The sequence below is a fragment of the Lontra canadensis genome, unplaced genomic scaffold (assembly GCF_010015895.1).
Source record: "Lontra canadensis isolate GAN:19392208 unplaced genomic scaffold, GSC_riverotter_1.0 scaffold80, whole genome shotgun sequence".
Lineage (NCBI taxonomy): Eukaryota > Metazoa > Chordata > Mammalia > Carnivora > Mustelidae > Lontra > Lontra canadensis.
Genome location: NW_022631074.1, coordinates 9,329,396 through 9,347,295, shown reverse-complemented (window position 1 = coordinate 9,347,295; position 17,900 = coordinate 9,329,396). Strand labels below are relative to the sequence as shown.

At 39.6% G+C, this 17,900-nt stretch overlaps 1 protein-coding gene across 1 annotated transcript in view; it reads right to left on the bottom strand.

Annotated features, from left to right (window-relative positions):
- CRYBG3 (crystallin beta-gamma domain containing 3) overlaps positions 1-17,900 on the bottom strand; it is a 109,607-nt gene that overhangs the window by 75,957 nt on the left and 15,750 nt on the right. Inside the window, exon 2 of the mRNA XM_032882249.1 lies at positions 16,457-16,523. Coding sequence (XP_032738140.1) covers positions 16,457-16,523 — 67 coding nt within the window. The remainder of the gene's footprint in view (positions 1-16,456; positions 16,524-17,900) is intronic.

The following is a 17,900-nucleotide window of genomic DNA, read 5'->3' as shown; positions in this document are numbered from 1 at the left end:
TGATGCTTGTTCATCCCGCTCCTTCCCTAGCTCTCTTCCTCCCTCCTCTCCGACTCTATTTAGTCATGTGACAGCTTCTAAGAAGTTAAAGATGAATGGACGTTAGGGTACAAAATGAGAAGAGTGAGAGATGCGTAGGGAGAGATAAATAAAGGGACAGATCATGGCAAAATTTATGTATATTTAAATTTAGCCTTCACTACTCAGAACTAATGGACAGTACTTTCAAGTACTCTGTACAATAGGTAAACCTAAATAGACCTCATTTCAGCACTGTCCTAACCCAAAAAGAAATGCCGCATTGTGTAAAATTGTTTCTCAAAAAGACGAGAAAAGACAGCAACATGGTGTATCAATTCAGAGGAAAAGCTCATTATCCTTAATAGTAAACTACCAAATCCTCAGATGTGCATTAACACAAACCACACAGTACTGGGAATTCCTGCAGATGTTCAACACTTCCCGGGTGTGTTTTACTGCTCATAATGAAATTACTAGCAAAACAGACTCTCTGTGAGGCAAGACGGAGCTGATCTATCAAGGAGCTTGCTGGCATTCCTTGTCACACTCTTCCCTGAAGCTTCATTAACCTTAGGCCCATGTGCCAACTCAGCCTGCCTTCCAAACATGCCTGCTCACCTACTTGTAGAAGGAATGCCTGCCTGACAGTATCTGTCAGATGTCATGCTCACTAGTCCTTATAAAAGAAAAGCTCCAGTGTGAGTCAGAAAAAAGATCAGTACAGCAAGGTAAAGTCACCTTAGGCCACTGTGAGTTCACATGACAGTTTTATAAGAGGCTGATCTTCAAGCAGGCAAGAGCATCATGATCTCAATGTTATTTGTTTACCTCTTTCCATATTTTAATTCAAATTCAAAATAGTTTTAATTCAGTGTTCCATTAACCACTAACAAAACTTAGCATATGAAAGCTTGAGAAAAGGTTTATAACCCATTACCCCAGGAAATTAATTTCAAGCACTATTATTTTTTTTAAGATTTTATTTATTTATTAGACAGAGATCACAAGTCGGCAGAGAGGCAGGCAGAGAGAGGGGGAAGCAGGCTCCCCGCTAAGCAGAGAGCCCGATGCGGGGCTCGATCCCAGGACTCTCAGATCATGACCTGAGCCTAAGGCAGAGGCTTTAACCCACTGAACCACCCAGGTGCCCCACAAGCAGTATTATAAGTCTGTTCCCTACCTTCGGAGTCAGAGGGTATTTTTGAGGAAACACACAGCATTTTTCTATGTGTTAGGAACTTAATAAAACTTGTGAGTCTCTACATTTAGAATATGACCAACCTTCTAGAGTCATTCTAAGTCTCACCTTTTACTGGTTTCAACTGCAACTCACTCCCACTTGTCTCCATCTCATCCTTCCAAACTTGTGCTCATTATTGGAGAATGCACTATAAATTAGCTGTGTCCTCTCCTGACATAATGGCCCTCTCAGTTTAGCAAAAGAAATGTTAGTTGACATCCTGAAAATATCTTGATACACATAAATATTTTTTGTCCTTTAACTATGCCATTTAATTTGTTGTAATTAGCAGCCACAACATTTCTTCCTGAGTCAAAATGAATTAAGATTGTAACATGAACAGAACAATGATTTTTTTTTTCTATAGCTAGTATGAACAACTGCTCTTCCTGAGTAGCTTTCTGAAGGAAGTAAACTATAGGCTAATCATTAGAATATCATAAATATTCTTAAAATTTTTCAGAAATTCCTAAGAGTCATAAAATTGGGGGACGCCTGGGTGGCTCAGTGGGTTAAGCCGCTGCCTTTGGCTCGGGTCATGATCTCGGGATCCTGGGATCGAGTCCTGCATCGGGCTCTCTGCTCAGTGGGGAGCCTGCTTCCCTCTCTCTCTCTCTGCCTGTCTCTGTCTACTGCGATCTCTGTCAAATAAATAAAATAAAATCTTAAAAAAAAAAATTGGGCAATGGTTTACAAGAAGGGGAACATTAAAAGAACATGGAAATTACATTTTTAAAAAGATTTTATTTCTTATTTGACAGAGAGAGACACAGTGAGAGAAGGAACACAAGCAGGGGGAGTGGGAGAGGAAGCAGCAGGCTCCCCGCTGAGCAGTGAGCCCTACGCAGGGCTCAATCCCAGGACCCTGGGATCATGACCTGAGCCAAAAGCAGACACTTAATGACTGAGTCACCCAGGCACCCCAGGAAATCACATTTTTTGACATCAATAAAATCTCAAGATGATTTGTCAAAAATATCATTTCACTGCCTCAACTATTTTTTATAATTCCTTTCAAAACACAATAAACTGCTTTCTCAACAAAAGAGATACATTTTGCTAAACAACTGAAAACCTTTACATTTAACATTTTTATTTCTTACAAGATTTTATTTATGTATGTATGTATTTGAGAGAGACAGAGTGAACAGGAGAGAAACAGAGGGAGATGGACAGACTCCACTGAGCACATGGAGCATGGGGCTTGATCTCATGACCCTAAGGATCATGACCTGAGCTGAAATCAAGAGTCAGAGGCTTAACTGAGGCACCCAGGTGCCCCCAGATTTAACTTTTATATATATAATTTGGGGTGCCTGGGTGCCTCAGTTGGTTAAGCGACTGCCTTTGGCTCAGGTCATGATCCTGGAGTCCCAGAATCAACATCCCAGGATGGAGTCCTGCATCTGGCTCCCTGCTCAGCAGGGCGACTGCTTCTCACTCTGACCCTCGATAGTTCATGTTCTTTCATTCTCTCTCTCAAATAAATAAAATCTTAAAAAAAAAAAAAGAATTATACATATAATCTTTTTAAAAATCACTTTTTCCTCCTTCCCTTTATTTTCAGCTTCTTTGCTATTCCAGAATCTTTGTATCTTCAGTTTACTGAAGAGCACTTTTTGTCCTTGGAGGTCTTCATTTCTTAACTTTTCCCTAATACTCTTCTGAGAAACTTCTATCAATGAAATACTCCCAACAAGAAAAAGATATCTAAAATAGGAACAAAAACTAGCAGAAAAGAGCACTGCTATTTGAAGTAAACACAATAAATTTTTAATTTATAGAATTAAAATTTTAAGTCTGATCTAAAACAGCTGCTCTTTCCCCTCAGCCTAAACAACAATAAAATTCAGCCTGCCACAAGCGAGGGCCAATGCTGCCTGCCAACAAGACTGCCTGCCAATGTTCCAACAAGGAGAATGAAAGCAGTCAGGATTCAAGCAAACAAAACATCAATTCCAGTTGCTCTCAAAGATGTTGGTATTCCACATATAACAACAAAGGCTACTGAGAAGGCATATGTAACTGGGGGATTTGAAATTTTTTCCCTTCATCCTCAATATGCTATAATGCACTGCCCTTAGGTCAATTTCATCCAACTATCTCCTCTATTTGCTATGTGCCTAATAGCAGGAAGCACAGGTAAGCATCAGAGACACTGATTAGGAAGATGCAGTTTCAGCTTCAAGGAGCTTATAGTCTAGCAAGAAGCTCATTGCTGTATCACTGTGTGGGGCTTAGAAGAGAATCCACTGCTAGAAGACATAACATTTGAACTTGCTCCTGAAGGATAAGAAGAACATCCTAAACACTCAGTATAACATATCCAAAGATACAGAACTGTGAACTCTGTTTATCATGGCAAGGGTGTGGTTGAAGATGAATGGGGTACAGGGAATAGAGAATGAGGTAGAGAAGATGACTAACAGAAGCAGATGCTGAGGGATAAAGTCATGGATAACTAAGTTTTCTGAACTGGCTAACAATTTGAGTAAAGTAAAAAATGGACATGGGAAATAGGAGAGGTAAGATCAGGGCCTTTGTGGGGATGGGAGGAGGTAAGGCAACAAATTACTTAAGATGTCACTGAATGTTTGGTTCCCTGCTGTTGTACAATAGGAGATGTCTGGAAAGCAGTCAGAAGCACAGTTTAAGAATGCAATTTGGCCATACACATTGTACACAGGATATAAAGGGGACCAACAAAAAAGCTCTAGGGGAAAAAAAAGAGAGAGATTAAAAGGAGGTGCAAATTAGAGAAGGAATCAGAGAGAGATGGAGAAGGCAAACACCAGACCAGGTCATACCTCCAGAATACTGGTCTCCAAAGGCAAAGGACAAAGAATATTTCCGAAAGCAAATGGGGAGTAAATGCCAAATGCCATTGTGAGGTCTAGAAAGATGACTATCCTACCCCACTGTTCTTCAAAAACATCAGGCACACTCATGCCTCAAGAATTGTACATCCACTCTTCTCTGCTTAGAATTTTCTTCTCCCACGTAGCAATATGACTCACTCCCCCTCACCTCCCTCAGATCTTTATTTACAAGTCATCTCTTCATTGAAAGCTTCCCCGGTCACTCCAAAATTGCCAATTCCTCCACTCTGAAAGTGCCAATATCTTCTTTTTCTCCTTTGTACTTGCTAGTGTCAAATACACACACACATACACACATTTTTTAAAATCTGTTTCTTCCTCTAGAAAGTAAAAGCCGCAAGTGCAGGGATTTTTGTCTATTTTATTCAGTGCAGTATCTCTAGCACCTCGAAATGTGTCTGACAATAAGAGGTGCTCCAACAGTTGTTAGATTAGTAAATAAAGAATAAGGACTACACAGAAGCACTAGGAATGCAGGAGAAATAGTCTTAACAGCTCAGGAATTTTTGAGTACAGCCCTAAACTGAAAGTGTTAAGCTGTGAGTAGGTAGGCGAGGGGATAGAAATAGTTGGTAAATAGACAAAAGGCAAAACTTAGAGAAATTAGAAAAAAAAAAAAAAAAAGAATATGACAGTTTAAGATCTAAGACAGAATGGCTTTTTGTTCTTGTTTGGCAGATCAGCTCTACACCTATTAGAGAATAACTGTTGTACAAGAGAGAATGAAAAGCATAAATTGAGATAGAGAGGCCAGTAAAGCCTCTAATACTTTTTCTAATAAGAAAGGGAGGGGCGCCTGGGTGGCTCAGTGGGTTAAAGCCTCTGCCTTCGGCTCAGGTCGTGGTCTTGGGGTCCTGGGATCGAGCTCCGCATCAGGCTCTCTGCTCAGCGGGGAGCCTGCTTCCTCCTCTCTCTCTCTCCATCTGCCTCTCTGCCTACTTGTGATCTCTATTGGATAAATAAGTAAAATCTTTAAAAAAGAAAAAAAGAAAGGGAAAGTATTAACCTTCAAGAGGAGTATGGACACGTCCTCTTCCAGGTAAAGAGGTAAGGAAGTGACTGAGGCCTGAGCAATTCTGTAAATAAGAAGACGAAGAGCAAGGTCCAACAAGTGGCTCTGACCTCAGTAAGTGAGAGGAGAGATGGCAAGCTAAAGGAGGAACAGGCAGGTGGAACTGGGAAACAGAGAAGACTTGGACTAATGTCTCTGGGGAATGCAGTAATAGGCTGAAATGGGTATAGCAAGTAGTAGGTAGAGTCTATGCAAGCTCGAAAGCATTCACTCATTCATTCAGTAAATAACGAACAGCACCATACCATTCCAGGTGTTTTGATGCAACAGTAAAAACAAACAAACAAAACCCCACAACACCAATAGCCCTGCTTTCATGAAGCCTGCATTCTAGTGATGTAAGAATTTATTTGCAAGTCCAACTGGTATTAGTTTGTCACCTCCTCAAATAGCCTAGAGCAGGTGGCAGGTGCTGTGCCAACATGGTAAGTGGCACAGGGAATAAGATCAAAAAGTTCACAGGATACAGACGGTTACCAAAGATCCTGTTGAATGGAAAATAATGAAGAGTCAGGTGACTCTTCTTCTACTGTGTCATGCACTGGGCCTGTCATCCTTTCTACCTCAGACTCTGCCTTTATTGGGCGTAGCAAGGATAATCCTTAAGAATACCCTGACTTCTAGTTCCTTAACATCCTCAACTCCGGTAACTTCCACTTCCTCTCTTCTTGCCTCTTTCATAAACTCTGACCCTAGTTAGTCCCCCATAACTGCATCCCCTCGCAAACTCAATCTCAGGCATTCCCCGTGTGCACACCCTCTCCCCGTTTCAGCTGTTTTACCCCGCTGTCCCAGGTATACCCACCATACCACTACTCCTGCCCCAATACAGCTTCTGCCTTCCCTTACACTGTCCCTTTCAGTTCCCACAAAGTTTCCTAGCTTCTCTATCCAGCCATCAAATATAACCAGTAACCTCAAAGTGTCAGTTGTACTGCTTGGTCGTCCCCACTCAGAAAAATTCCAATTTTATCTTTTTCTAACTAAGTGAGTGAGTCTTGCTTTAAAAAGCCACAAGGATATGCACACTATGCAGATTTGGGCTACGAACAGTTCACAATTTACAGCCCCAGCTGGAAATCTCTCTGTAACCTTTCCTCATTTTCTACAGCAGCTCTTTCACCTACCAGCCCACTCCCATTCCACTATCCCACCACCTTGCTCAGCAGAGGTCCCTACTCTCCATTTCATGCAGACATTCCCTCATAGCCCTAACTCCCAATAGCATCGGCAAGCCTCCTTCACTCACTGCCATGCTTCACCAGGAAGGATGGACTCCTCCCAAGGTGAATTTCCCCACCAGGACACCAGTGCACAATCCTTGATGTCTCCTTGAGAAGCACAGTTCCTCATCTGTCCCTTCCAGAAGCCCATCATTCAAAAGCAAATGCACAAGGATAGCCCTCTCATCTACCAACCTCCTCAAAAAAGGGTTCCTAATCTTCACCACCTTCTTTCCCTTTCCTCCCAATCACTCTCTAATCACTTACAATCTGGCTTACTCCCTAGTTGTGCTGGTCACCGTCTCTAAGAAACACTGTCCCACTTGCTAATTCAATACACTTCTTACATGGTGCATCTGCAGAATGAGACTGAACCTCATTCTGATAACCAGTCTTCTATTCACTTCCATGACATTACTCTGAGATTTTCCTCTTTCCTCTCAAACACTTTCTCCATCTCCTTCAACTTCACATCATTCTAGCCATTCCTTACCAAACATATTTCTCCAATTTCTAGCCTGGGCCTGCTTTAGCTTCATGACCTTCTTAAAAGGTTTTATTTCCCACAGATTAATCAGATGATTCCTAGGTTTTTATCTGCAGCTCAGACAGTAAACCTACTGTCAATCAGGCGTCCATAGCCACTTGGATACTTCACTGGAATCCCAAGCTCAGTACATCCAAAACTGAATGTGACCATGTTTTGTCTCCATTCTTTCATTTTCTGCAAATCTTAACATTTCCGCTTATTAAAAAGTCAGACAAAACATCATCTGTTTCCTTGCTTGCACTGTCCCTATCCATTCTCCAGACAAAAACTAGAGCAATCTTTTAGAATTCAAGTCTGACTATCCTTAAAGGCCTTTAATCACAATCACAGCTCTGCTTTCAGGATAAAATCCCAACTCTCAAGCATGGCATTCAAGGTGTTGGTGGGTCTAGTCCCCTGTGTCTTTCCCCAGTTTCATCTCTTGCCACTCACTATGCTTGCAAATCATCATACCCAGCCTCACTCATTCTTTCCCCTCTCTCTTCTCCTCTCTCTCTCTTTGTACAGAACATCTTTGCAATAACACTATTCCCACTGCTGAGACCACTTACTCTTTGGCCTCTTTGTCTGGGAAATTTCTACTACAACAGAAGTTTTTTCAGAATAGAAATTGCCTATGTACATGTTTCTCTAGTGAACATTCCTAAGACTGTTTTCCTTGTTATCACAAGGTGAAGGCAAACAATTGTATACATTTTCATCCTGAATATGACTATCACCTAAATTATTAATACATACTAAAATCTGGCACTCATAAACTAAAACCAGCTGCTTACTTGAGAATTCAGTTAGTTTTCTCCTTAGACATCTGGTTGCAACATATTACTTGGCAAATTTGTCAATATTTGAAATTCTACCACCAACAGTTAAAATTTCCTCAATTTTGAGGAAAATAACTATTATCAGATTATTGCCAATATCCTGAGGTAAGCTATAGTTTAATTTTAAATCAAAATTACTGTTTACCTTCATCCTAATGGATTTAATTTGTGGTGAGATGCCAGATTAATTCCATATAAACTACCAATACATATTTGCATGAATGAAATTCTCAATAAATGGATTTCAAGACTAATGGTAAGGTGCAAAGATGAGTGATTTATACCCCCACTGTTAAAGTAATTTTGCTTGAAAGATAACATTACATTTTTATCACAGCATTATTTTTCCACTAAAAAATTAGAACAGGCCAGCAAGTTGGCCATCAACTATTTTGTTCTAAGCTGGTTATTGTTTAACATAACAAATTACCTGCAACTTTAATGTCATGATTCTGTGCTGTGATCAGCTCTGACATGTCACAAATAATTTGTTACTAAAGTTACTTAAAAGTTGAAATTTCACTTTTTAAAAATGCTCTAGAATGGAATTAAGATTTTAGCTGAGGTGTTACTTTCAGTTTTTCATTTCCATGTAATTTCTGATAAAAGGATGTAGTTATATATGGTATACCAAATAAGGGCCCTTAACCATAAGTGACCCAGGACAGTCATCTGTTGTATGTGCCAGAACAAACAACACAGAAGTAAAAACTGTTGATGTGAAAGAGAAAAGTCTGTGGGGTGCCTGGGTGGCTCAGTCGTTAAGCATCTGCCTTTGGCTCAGGTCATGATCCCAAGGTCCTGGGATCGAGCCCCTTGTTGGGCTCCCTGCTCAGTGGGAAGCCTGCTTCTCCCTCTCACTCTGCTTGTCTTCCCTCTCTCACTGTGTCTCTTTCTGTCGAATAAATAAAATCTTAAAAAAAAAAGAGAGAGAGAGAGAGAGAAAAGTCTGAACTATAGAATAGCAAAGGATATGGACAGGAAGAAAGGGCTGTTGATGGTCCGTGGCACAATGGGGATGGAGACAAAATGATAGAATCATTTCCAAACATCAAGACTGGGTAATTGGTAGCACTTTTTAGCTGGACAGGAACACAGAAAGAGAAAAAAATTAGGATAAAATAGTCTGAGTTCAACTTTGAGTATGACAAATCTTATACCCAGCAACACTGGCAGGAAAGGTATAAAGAATTGGTTCTATTACCCTGATGCTCAGCAAAACATGTTGGGCTGGAAGGACAGGTGTGAGCTTTGTCACAGGCTATGATGCAGGTAGAAATCAAATCAACCAGGGCAGGTGTGGAAAGACAGAAGAAAAAAGGAACAAAATGACACAAGATAGGAGAAAAGCCACTCCTTTCTGTTACCATAAAAAGAGATCTCCAGTGAAAACACTGGGCAAGAATGATAAATGTTTTTGTTTCTAGGAGAGCTTTTCAGAACCCCCTCTAATGTTCTTGAGTCAATATCTGGCACCCATGGAGGTCAAGGTACTCACAAAATCTGCAGTATGTACATGACCTTCCTTAGTCTGTTTCCATTTTGACAAGGTATTCCATGATACCATAAAGTAGGACCACTACAGTTCTATGATAGAACAAACCACTGCAAATCAAACCAGGTACTTCAAAACACCTGCAACACCCAGGAACTCAAAGATATCGAGGCTCCAGACGGACAGGCTGCAGCCCTGCCAGTCCCTTCGGGCATATGCACCACTGAGTGGCATGGTGGGATCTCTACTTTAGGATCCCTTACACCACTCAGTCTTTATAGAAGTTTGATTGGTCAAGGGGTGAAAATTTTTGACTTCTAGCTAAATTTCAATATGTGCATCTCCATGTATGCCCTCTTTTCAAATGTGATAGAGAATCAATGTTTTTAATAGCTTTTCTATACTATTCACCCAGAAAAAAAAGCACCATTCTCAAACAAAGAGTTATTTCTAAGTTTCTAAGCAGATGTCAAGCTGCTGAGAACAGACTTTATATGGCAAGAAGGCACCTCTTTCCCTGAGTACCCATTGTGTGCTCAGCATTGTCTACTGCTCTACAGGTTATCTCAGTTATTCCAAAACACTTCCATGAAACAGGATTGAACACCCCCCCCACCCAATACAGATCAGCAAACCAAAGTTTAAATAAGTTGAGTAAATTTTCCAAGATTACAAAACTACCACATGGAAAGCTGGGATTTAAGCCCAGATTTGCCTGATTCCAAAGGCTGTTCTTTCCATCACTGCATATGTTAATTTTAAAACATTTCCAAGGGGGCTGGCTCATAGTTGGCAGAGGCAGAGAAATAGTGGCTCACTATGAGACAACTCATTCCCCTCATCAACATTCCCATCAATTAAAGTTAATCTATTTATAAATGGGTTCCAAATGCAAATAAGTAAAAAATTTTTTAAAAGGAGTTCCAGTTTTTGAAAATCTTTATAAGTTGATGTCATACTGCTGCTATTATCTATATCGATGAGAAAAAAATACAGCCAAGCATTTATTAAGGCCACAATTTATTTTAAAAATTAGTTCAATAATCAATTTTCCCCTAGCCTAACCAAGAAAAAATTTAATGCATTTAAATTTGACTATCATTTCACTTTTGGCCAAGAGAATGTTGAAAAACATCAGTAAGGAAAGAAGAGTTACACAAATCAAAATATGATCAGATGTATAAATTTAATATATCCATCTTCTAAACAGCACTGTTCATTCAATATAGTATTAATATAAAAAACAATGAGTGACTATTTTTCTTCAGTAAGATATTCTTGAGCTACAATTTTCCATCTTTACCTATCAGTAAACAGAGGTAACAGTTAAAAAAAAAAAAGTGTAGCTCTTTGTTGTAAATTATTTGCTTCTAAGATTAAAAATAAGTGTTACAGGGCGCCTGGGTGGCTCAGTGGGTTAGGCCTCTGCCTTCGGCTTGGGTCATGATCTCAGGGTCCTGGGATCGAGTCCTGCATCAGGCTCTCTGCTCCGTGGGGAGCCTGCTTCCTCCTCTCTCTCTCTCTCGATCTCTCTCTGTCTGCCTCTCTGCCTACTTGTAATCTCTGTCTGTCAAATAAATAAATTAATTAATTAATTAAAAAAAAATAAATGTTACAAATCTTAAGTAAAAATAATACACACTAGATTGATACTCTTCGATTATTCATAGAACATCATATGCATCTATCAACCACTGACTTTTAAAAACCACTCCAGAACTTTCATCAGATTTGTAGGATTAGTTATAAACAACAATTCTAAAATGGAACAAAAGTTAAATTTTATATAAAGCAGATGTCAAGCTGCTGAGAACAAGCCTAATGATCATCAATTTATTTAGGTCTGGGTTAGAGAATCTACAACCTATGATCCAGGTTTGATTCATTTATTTCGCTCATGGCTCACTTCTGAAAATAGACTTACTGCCATAGCTCTCTTAATTTTATAATAAGATTTCTTTTTGGTAAATTTAGTTTATGAATATCTTATAAATTAAGTTCACAAATGGAAAACATTATACAGAACTGCATCTGAATTCTCTTGTCTCCTCTCACTAACTGTGGGTTTTGTTAAGTGAAAATCTCTGAGATTCACTTTCTTCAATTACAAAAAGATAAAAATTCTGATTACCACACATACTGATTGCTTCTTCTGTACAAAACATTCTAAAATGACAGTAAAGGAACTGTTTCAGTTATAAATACAAAGAGAGGGAGAGAGTAGATACGAGCAGATAAGAGATTTCAAAAAGGGTTTAGAAGGCACAGACAGATGAAGGCAGAGTAACTGACCACAGGAAGCTTCTACCCAAGTGTCTGCAAGGGGTAACTCTGATCATGAGGGAAACAATCTACTCCACAGACAGCCTGAAAAAGTTCAGGTTTTGAAGACACTAGGTACCACTTAGGACAGTGTGAGACACAGGATTAAAAGTAAAGAGTTTGAAAATCTCTAGATGGAAGGGCACGTGGGTGGTTTAGGTGGTGAAGTGTCTGCCTTCAGCTCTGGTCATGATCCCAGGAAACGCTGGGCTCCCTGATCAGCAGGGAGTTTGCTTCTCCCTCTGCCCCTCCCCCTGCTCATGTACTCTCTCAATCTCTCCCCCCACTTTAAAATAACTTTTAAAAAGAAAAAAAAAAATTTCCAGATGGAAGGGCTCTTCTCCCATCCCAAGCAGTTAAATGATCCTTCCTACCTCCCACCACCTCCACCTCCCAACCAAATATATGTAGAAAGAACATCTCTGAAGATACTGAGAATTTTGGGCAGACTGAATTTGAGGTATTAAAGGCCATCCATACAGAAATGTCTGGAACCCCAAAAATCAAGCTTAGAGTTCAAGAAAGATGTCAAGAAGAGATCGGAGAGCCAAAAAATGAAGCAATATGACTGAAAGATATAACTTTGGAAGACTGACATTGAGAAAGATGGAGGACTTTGAGAAACATCTATATGAAAAGTAACTTAACCAGAAAGTCAGAAGGAAATGGCCAGAGGCAGGAACTGCAATGAAGTACAATATTAATGGAAACAAAGATAATAAAGCATATTTCTGGAAAGAAGACAAGACCTGGAAAATCAATGTCTCAACTTTTTAAATAAGAACTAAGAGAAGACTATTGACTGTGGTTAGCAAGTGATCATTGGTTTCATGGAATGACTTTTACTCATTTAACTACTTACTGAGTACTTACGACACATGTACCAGGCACAGTACTAAGTTTCCCATGTCTGAGGGAACTAGAGAAGAGCCAGGAATCAAATTAGAAAGGATTAAGAATTAAACAGTGATTGAAAAAGACTTTCATAAGAAATTTTTGGGTAAAAACGGGGAGTGATATAAAACGATAGATTGAAAGGAAACCTGACCCACCAAAGGGGAAAAAAAACAACTGATTTATTTGCTTATTTTTTAGAGGGGGAGAAAGAGGGAAGTGGGAGGAAATCAGGGTAAGGGAGAGAGGGGAGAATCTTAAACAGACTCCACTCCCAGCCCAGAGTCCAACACAGGACTCAATCTCACAACTGGGCGATCATGACCTGAGCCAAAATAAAGAGACAGACACTTAACCAACTGAGCCACCCAGATGCCCCCCCCCCCGCCCAAACAACAGTGTTTCAGAAAAGAAATAGAAACCAGTGAAGACGGAGGGATGGATAATCAAGACAAGGTCAAAGAGAAGACAGGAAGTAAGAGACCAAAACCAGGAGGATGAAAGCTGGATCAAAACCAAAAGCACGGGGCTTTTGGGAGTTTATCCTAGGAAGGCAACAAGGGATGAAAATTCCTCTGAAGTAGGTAGATGGCAGCAGGAAATTAGAACACGCATTCCTACTCTTTTAAATAACAACAGACATGAATGCAACAGGACCAAGTGTCTAAGACTACAAGACAAAATTGTAGAACCCACAGAAAAACAAAGGTAGAATATGGACTAAATATTTAGAAGTTTTGCCAGCTTGATACAAGAACCTAATTCAATAAAAATAAATTTATCTATCATTGGAATGATAAATGCTAGCATTAGAAATGGCTACAATGTTAAAAAACAGCAAACCTTGTATAGCATGTAAGTGATAACTAAGAATACAAGGATGTCCAAAGATAATACAAAGCTTCTATAGTCTTTAACTGTTTGAAAATATAATTGATTTTCATAGTTTAAACTTTTAACCAAACAATCATCAACATCTTGATTTGGCTTCTCAAAGTCAAATACAAAAAGAAAAGGATAAGAACATTTATTATATTTATTATTCATAAATCTGTTATGTTTCAGACTCAACAGGAAAAATGCTGTATATTTTTTTCTTATCATAGAAGGCATTACCATAAAATTCAGATTAACAAGATGGAAGCATGGGAACACAAATATCACATTACAGTGGAGTGCTGCTACAGAAAATTATTCATTAGAAAGAAAACAAATGCACATTTTATTCCACTTGCTAATGAAAATACTTGAATTGAGACTATTTAGAATAACAAGACCATAAATATGGTTCTAACCCATTTTCCCCAAGGTATGGTGCTACTGGTGTTATCAAAATATGTGTTTCTGATGCCTGACAACAGGTATCTAAACCACTGGGGTCTATGTGGCTAGACTGAAGAAATCTCACTAGTAGTTTCTGGACGATAAAGCAACAACTACAAGGGCCAAAATGCTCGGGCCACTGCAGTGAGAGTGACATGGCTCACTCTACATTACAAGCTAACTGCGCTGCCCATGTTTAAGTAATGCAATGGGCCTCAAATCCTAAAAGAAACAATCTCATGACTATGAGCCATATTTGCTTGGGGACCTAGATCCCAAAGTGAAATTAACTTGGGCAATCAAACCAAGATATTAAGAATGCATAGAAAAGACGAATCATGGAGGCCCAGACACTGTATCTTCCCAAAGTATACATTTACTGCATCTACAAATGTGTGACTTTCTGGAACAAATCTCTGCAGGTACAAAGTAGGACTACAGGAAAGGCCAAGTCTGAAGGCTGAAGGTATTTTTTTTTTGTTGTTTTGTTTTTTTGTTTTTTGTTGTTTTTTAGTAAGATCAGAGCCGAAGTAGTATAGTATCAGTTACAGGCTGAGTGGGGAAACAAGTGGAGCCTCAGAGGGGAGAAGGCAGCAAGGAGAGCAGAATGTTTGGTGAAGGTCAGAGGAAATAAGGGATTAGGAGATGGAGTGACAGGAGCCAAAGAAACATCAAAGTTTGAGATCTCCAAAGAAAATATTTCCCGTAAAACAACTCAAGAAAAAGGCTACATATATACCATTAGAAGTAAAAGTCTTGACATAAGGCAACTGAAGACATGCAAAAAGCCTTGCAGTGGTAAACCAGTAGGCTGGCTAACAGTTGGCTAAATTGATAGAAAAAGAGTAGGTAGAGATGTTATAAAGCCTGAGAGCAGGATTTTTTAATTTTATTTATTTACTTGAGAGAGAGAGAGCATGGGGGTGGGGGCAGAGAGAGGACGAAGCAGACTCCCTGCTGAGCAGGAAACCTGACACAGGACTTGATCCTAGGACCCTGAGATCATGACCTGAGCCAAAGGCAGATGCTTAAAGGAGTGAGCAACTAAGGTGCTCCTGAAAGCTGGATTTAACAGCCAAACTAGCAAAGGAATGAAAAAAGATAAGGAAAGCAAGGTGATCTTGATTTTCTTTCTTTTGATAAAGTCAAATAAATCAGATCCCTGCTATTTTCTCCCAAAAAAAATATTTATATTGTTAATTATGATAGGGGAAGAATGAGAACAGCTTTATCCTCACTATACCTAATGCCTTTGGACCTTATATAATGTTTAAAAGTCCCCTTATCAGTGACGAAGAATTCAGAAGACTTTACGGTCATTCCATTGACCAAGCTAATTTACTCTGAAATTCATGGAAAGCACAAGCATTCTGCTTTACTGATTGTCACAAATCATGTAAAAAGAAAATTGCTGAGTCCAAACTCTATGACTTTGGGACAGATACGAAAGCTCGATCACATACCTGGCATCACACCACTGAACAACACAAACAGGTTCTAGAAAATCACTTATGAGTGAAAAGAAATGGTACAAGGTTCAATGATTTTTCAATGATTTTTTTTAAGATTTATTTATTTTAGAGAATGGGAGGGAGCAAGAGCAGGGGAGAAAGGGAGGGAGAGAGAGAGAGAAAAAGCAAGTGGAGGGGAGAGGGGCAGAGGGAGAGACAGAGAATCCCCACCTGACTCCCCACTGATTGGGGAGCCCAATGCAGGCCTCCATCCCAGGACCTTCAGATCATGACTAGAGCCAAAATCAAGAGCTGTATGCTCAAATGACTGAGCTACAACAGGCACCCCGATTTTCAAGGATTTTTAACCACACTTATCAGTAAATACCTAGGGAGGTAACTACCTAGGGAGGTGTGTAGCTTATACTCTTTTCATGCTTGTCCTGTAGAAACTGGTTCATATGTGAGCTGACCAAAATATCCATCCCATACTAAGAACATGTTATTAACTTCCACCTGCCAAAAGCACTATTAGATGTTAGCAGCATTTGAAAAACACATCATAGGGGCGCCTGGGTGGCTCAGTGGGTTAAAAAGCCTCTGCCTTCAGTTCAGGTCATGATCTCAGGGTCCTGGGATCTAGCCCCGCATCGGGCTCTCTGCTCAGCGGGGAGCCTGCTTCTCTCTCTCTCTCTCTACCTGCTTCTCTGCCTGCTTGTGAACTCTGGCAAATAAATAAATAAAATCTCTAAAACACACACACACACACACACACACACACACACACGCACAAAAAAAAAAACAGAAAGAAAAACACATCATAAATCAAAGAACATCCTAGGGAAAAGAAACTATGGAGGTCAGACAATCCAATTCACGGATCAGAAAACTAAGGACAAGGACATTAAATTCCTCAGGTGAAGGCCCCAGAGCTGGTTAGTGGCAAAGCTAGAATAAGGACACCCCACTCTCCAACTCTCCCCGATGACCTTCTCCCTCACCCGATCCCACCTAAATTCTATGTCCAACAGAGCTAAGCTGGATTGCCATAAATAATATAGTGCTCTTTTTGAAATGTAAAATATAAAATGAGACAACAGAATCTAAAAAGTAGGAACAGAAATTAAGAGAAATATTTTTTTAATATAAAATATTAAAACTATACCTTTACTGCTTCTGATGAAAGTACATTTTCCTTTTTCTGACTTGTGCTCATGGGCTCATTTTCAACACTGAAAAATAAAAACCACAGTTTCTTTGAAATTAAAAGAGAATTAATAAAATCATACAGCTTGAGTTTAAAGAAAAATCGAAAGGGCTTTTATATGCAATGCTCAAAAGATTCATGTACCAAATGTAAAAGAATATGCCAGGTGGTGGGTATTAAGGAGGGCACGTATTGCATGGAGCACTGGGTGTGGTGCAAAAACAATGAATACTGTTACGCTGAAAAGAAATTAAAAAAAAAAAAAAATGTCTCTTGCAGGGCGCCTGGGTGGCTCAGTGGGTTAAGCTCTGCCTTCAGCTCAGGTCAGGGTCCAAGGTCCTGGGATCAAGCCCCACACTGGCTCTTTGCTCAGCGGGGAGCCTGCTTTCTCCTCTCTCTCTGCCTGCCTCTCTGCCTACTTGTGATCTCTGTCTGTCAAATAAAAAAATAAAACCTTTAAAAAAAAAAAAAAAAAAAAAGAATATGTTGATTTGAACCTCCACAGTTGAAAGCACATTGGAAAATATTCATCCAGGCCTCAGAAATTTTGGTGAGCCTATTATGTGCTACATTTTCTTATGCTGATAATCAGCATCACAGCAATGATGCACCCGAACAAAGAAGCAACATTGTACAACTATCACAACCTTGAAAATGATTAACACTTTACGATTTTATTTATATTAAGGTTCTCCATAGCCTTATCTTTTTTTTAAAGCCCATAGTGAGTACTATACGAGTAGAATCTATTTCTCCTTAGTAAGTCTTTATCAACATACAGGATCATCTAGTGAAGTTTGGGAATAGTCAAATGTAAATGCAGGCTTATCTAGCCCCAAATGTGTCCCAGAGGGCACCTCAAGATCCTGATTTTCCAGACTGCCACTTCTAATTATCTTGTCTAGAATACCTTCACAGATGCCTTCTGAGAGGTCATAAAAAATTATGCTTCCTATTAGGCACACATACATTTCAAATACAAAATTTTGTATTTCTAGGTTTATACATTATCTTGTTTTCATACTTTTATGCTAGACAAACTGAACAGCTCCCCACTGAAGATTATCATGACTGTCTGCCATGCCCCAGGGATCACGCCTGGCCTTGAGTATGTAAGGACAAGTAGGTCAGAGTCTTTATAAAACTCAGGCTGGTAGGGGAGACTGATACACAAACTAATAATACAGTTTGGTAAAAGTTACAGCTGCCAAATGAACAAAATACCATGGAGCACAAAGGAAGCAAGGAACAGCAATTCTGCCTCCTCAGGAAAGTGCCCACAGAGGAGACAAAGGAGGCAGGAATAGAGAACATGGCATTTTCAGGAAACCATGTTTTGTTTGTTTTAATATAAGACTGGAGCACAACAACTTGGCAGAGGTGACTCTGCTAGATATGAGAA